Source organism: Octopus bimaculoides, unplaced genomic scaffold (genome assembly GCF_001194135.2).
Source record: "Octopus bimaculoides isolate UCB-OBI-ISO-001 unplaced genomic scaffold, ASM119413v2 Scaffold_70626, whole genome shotgun sequence".
NCBI lineage: Eukaryota > Metazoa > Mollusca > Cephalopoda > Octopoda > Octopodidae > Octopus > Octopus bimaculoides.
In genome coordinates this window covers 7,864-11,811 of record NW_026438880.1, presented here as the reverse complement: position 1 = coordinate 11,811, position 3,948 = coordinate 7,864, and the positions used below count along the sequence as shown (strand labels likewise).

The following is a 3,948-nucleotide window of genomic DNA, read 5'->3' as shown; positions in this document are numbered from 1 at the left end:
TTATATATATTTATATGTGTAACATTGATGTGTGTGTGTGTGTGTGTGTGCTTCAGCTGTTTTATGGACACCTTATAAATATAGCAACATTAAAAGTGTCCCTTAGAAATTATAATTCTTCTTTACTAGAGTTGATCTGCTAATCTTGTGTTCACTCATATGCAACTACCCTAAAATTTACTCTAGTGAGGGACAAAGGTAGATTACGCTGCAACAATCGGTTTGCGAGATCTTAATAGGTTTATCAGACCCCAAACACATACACATAGCAACTTACAGAGGAATCATATGGAAGTCTGATTTCACTGACAAACATCAAATGTATTTGATCAGTTTGATCAAGTACCCAGTAGAAGAGAGTAATGAGATATTGATATCAACCCTGATTTTCATGTAAATTTTCATTTTCTATTTTTACCTCCACAAAGGACTCATTAGATTTGGAAATCAGGAACAAGAGAAATAGGACACCATTGCTTGAAGCCGTCTCCAGGGGTCACCTCGGAATAATGCAGAAAGTGATAGCCAGGGGTGCGAATGTAAATGTTGTCGACAATGAAGGCAATAATTGCCTGCACCTGGCTTTAGAAACAAATGCATTTGATTCTGAGGTGGAGCCCATGGCCATTTTAGATAAGGTAAGTTTTAAAATTCTTTGTGAATATTTGTATGTGTGTGTGTGTGAACGTGTGTGTGTAGGTATGTGCAATTGTGTGTGTAAGAGAGAGACAGATAGACAGAGAAAAAGAGAGAGAAACAGACATTGCTTATATCACAATTCATACCAACCAACCCCATCCTCCATTACCATTTCCTGATCCAGTCTCCAATGATAACTTTTAGTTATATTATTATGTAACAAACGTTATTCCCTAATCCGTCCCCTTCCATCCTCTCCATGGTAGAGAAGGTGATCCATCTCGAATGTCGACCATCACAACTTCAAGCAGTGACCTATTCAAGACAGGAGATATTATTCTAAATTAACAATGATACGTGGTAGAAGAGAGGTTCATATGAGATGACAGACGGTAACATTTACAGTGCTGGTGCCATGATAATAAATACATCCAGTCCATTCTATGAAGAATTCTGCCTTCTTTTATACGATGTATATGCTCTGACGTTTTGTGGAAATGTCATAACAATGTTGAATCTTAGAACACTAGAGAATGGATACAATGAAGCAAGGTCCTTTGAGGGTTTTCCTGTATTTACGCTTTGTATATACAATTATATATACAAAGGCAGCAGCATGTATCCATCGATAGATCTGATGGTATTTATTGTTAAACGTTGCAGAATTCAAGCAGCTCTTTGATTCCCATAGGAATAAAGCGCACTACAGAGGTGTGACTATTATTCAGGCAGTTGAGGGTCATCTGTGTATTGTTGGAATGTCTACTTTGGTGAGAGGAACCTACTCTGGCAGCCAGCGACCTCCCCACCTACTGGAATTGTCCATCAGACTAACACTTTGAACAATTTATCAACGAAGTGTTGGTGTGCTGCCTCAACTGTGACACCGATTCTTACTTCCCTTACATCACTTTCTTCATCAAAAGATGTTTCCTTATTAACTCATCACCATCACCATCATCATCAATTATCATCATCATCATCATCACCATCACCATCATCATCATCAATTATCATCATCATCATCATCCCCACCACCACCACCACCACCACCATCATCATCATCATCATCACCATCATCATCATCATCATCATCATAATGTATCGACTGTTTTCCAAGCTAGCATGGGTCCGACCGTTTGACAGGAGCTGGTCAGCTGAAAAGTTACCTGGGCTCCATATCTCCTTTCGCATGGTTTCGACAGTTGGACGTCCTTCCAAATGCCACCCAATTTACATAATGTACTGGGTTCTGCAGAACCGAAACGGATATTTGTATGTGTCACCAGCATGGGGGATTTTTCCGGGGCACCAGTACCCACGATCCCACAAGATTAGGATATCTCTGACAAAGAGTGATACAGGGGTCATGACAGTATGCAAGGACAATGAAGACTTAGCTTCGCATATCTTCTCAAGCAAAGCAGACTGCCAAAAGTCTCCCTCCCATTTCATCCCCTCTGTGAGGCCCAACGTCTGACAGTCCTTTCTCACCACATTATTGCACGTCTTCCTGGGTCTACCCCGTCCACACGTTCCCTCCACAATGAGAGATCACCACTTCTTGATGCAGCTATCTTCATCCATATGCATCACATAACCATACCATCGCAGCCTTCTCTCTTGCGCCCTACATCCCACGCCTTATATACCCAGTTTTTCTCTCAAATCTATTTAATTATAGAAACATTATTGATCTGTTTGGATATGTCTGTGGTGTTGATTTTGTTGTTATGTCTGAAGGCCTTGCTATGCTGTTGCTGTTCTCTTTTCTGCTATAACGTACATTATTTGTGGTGTTATATTTATATATACAATACTCTTCCATAAGTATTTCTCTTGCTTTGGCCATTTGGCTTTATCAAGCCATTTGCAGAGATAGGTTCTTGTTGGTTTCTTGTCTTTCATTATTGTGATATTTCTTTCCTTATATTTTTTATATTTGACTTGATGTTATGATGACTTTATATTGTGTTTTTATTGAATATTTTGTGATATTTGTGATTGGCAAGTAAATACTCATTAAATATCATTGTTAAGCAATAAAGTTAACCACTAATGTGTGTTTTGTTCAGTATAATGATCGTAAATTTTGTCTTAATGTAGAAAGTAAAGTAAAAACAAAAGATAATGGGAAATGGACTCAACTCAAGATGATTTAGAAACTCAACATTGTTTGATCAGTTTAATCACTGGATATTAAGCCTTAATACTTTAATCACTGGATAAACAAGCTACAAGAAGATGTAGTTGAACTGTTGTATAATTTGGGGCATCAATTTGTGTAATATTCTACCATTGTTTTATATTTCATCATTTGTAGTATCTCATTGATCTCCAACTCAGAAAGGAAGAAAGGTTCTCTCAGGTGGTGGTTGCTTGTTACTTAGCCCACAAGGGAGCCGACTTTTACTGTGTAAACAAACGTGGCAGAACACCACTGGACCTCATAAAAAAGGAAAATGTAAAAGAAACGTTAAAGGCGTTATTTCCACAATTGTAAGTATTCACTGGCAATGACAAGAGAAGCCATTAAATTTTCTGTTTTGTATGTAATAATGTTTATGTGTTTGTATTGTTTTAATTCTACTGATATATTATACTGTCTTAGTGTCTTGTTGAAAGGCTACACAACAACAGTAAGAACAGTAAACAATGTGCATTTGTTAAGATTATTAAAGAAAAGAGCACTATTTTGATAACGTTCACATGATTGTTTCTGTTGACTGTTATACTTTACTGGTCATCCCCACCTACCACTCTTAATCCCCTATTTCAAAGATCTGTGACCAATAGGAAAATACAGAATTAAATAGTGAAGTGAATGAATACACTTTTTGAAATTGTTACTTAGAAGTGGAATTTGTCTGTCTACCAGCATTTTTGCTTATGTTTTCTCCATTCCAGTATACTGTAGAATCCGGACAGATCGGAGTAAGGTGAATGAAATTAAAATATGCAACAGGATATCAAGTAGTAATGCAGTACGACCGTTTCAAGCGGCTCCAATTAATTGAACAATGCAATCATTACATCAATTTAAATGCAATGCTATCTTCGGCTGCACAAAATAAATGGAATTTTTAAACAAATAGGATACATAAATATATCCAAAAATTATATTAATGTGTCATACTTATTAACAAAATGCCATTTATTTTGTGCCGCTGACGATAGCATTGCATTTAAATTGATGTAATGATTGCATTGTTCAATTAATTGGAGCCGCTTGAAACGGTCGTACTGCATTACTACTGGATATCTTGTTGCTTATTTTGATTATATATATATATATATATATATATATAT

General features: G+C 36.7%; 1 protein-coding gene across 1 annotated transcript in view; it reads left to right on the top strand.

Annotated features, from left to right (window-relative positions):
* Positions 1–82: 82 nt before the first annotated feature.
* LOC106877600 (E3 ubiquitin-protein ligase MIB1) overlaps positions 83–3,948 on the top strand; it is an 11,723-nt gene continuing 7,857 nt past the window's right edge. Inside the window, exons 1-2 of the mRNA XM_014926545.2 lie at positions 83–638; positions 2,963–3,138. Coding sequence (XP_014782031.2) covers positions 510–638; positions 2,963–3,138 — 305 coding nt within the window. The 5' untranslated portion in view covers positions 83–509. The remainder of the gene's footprint in view (positions 639–2,962; positions 3,139–3,948) is intronic.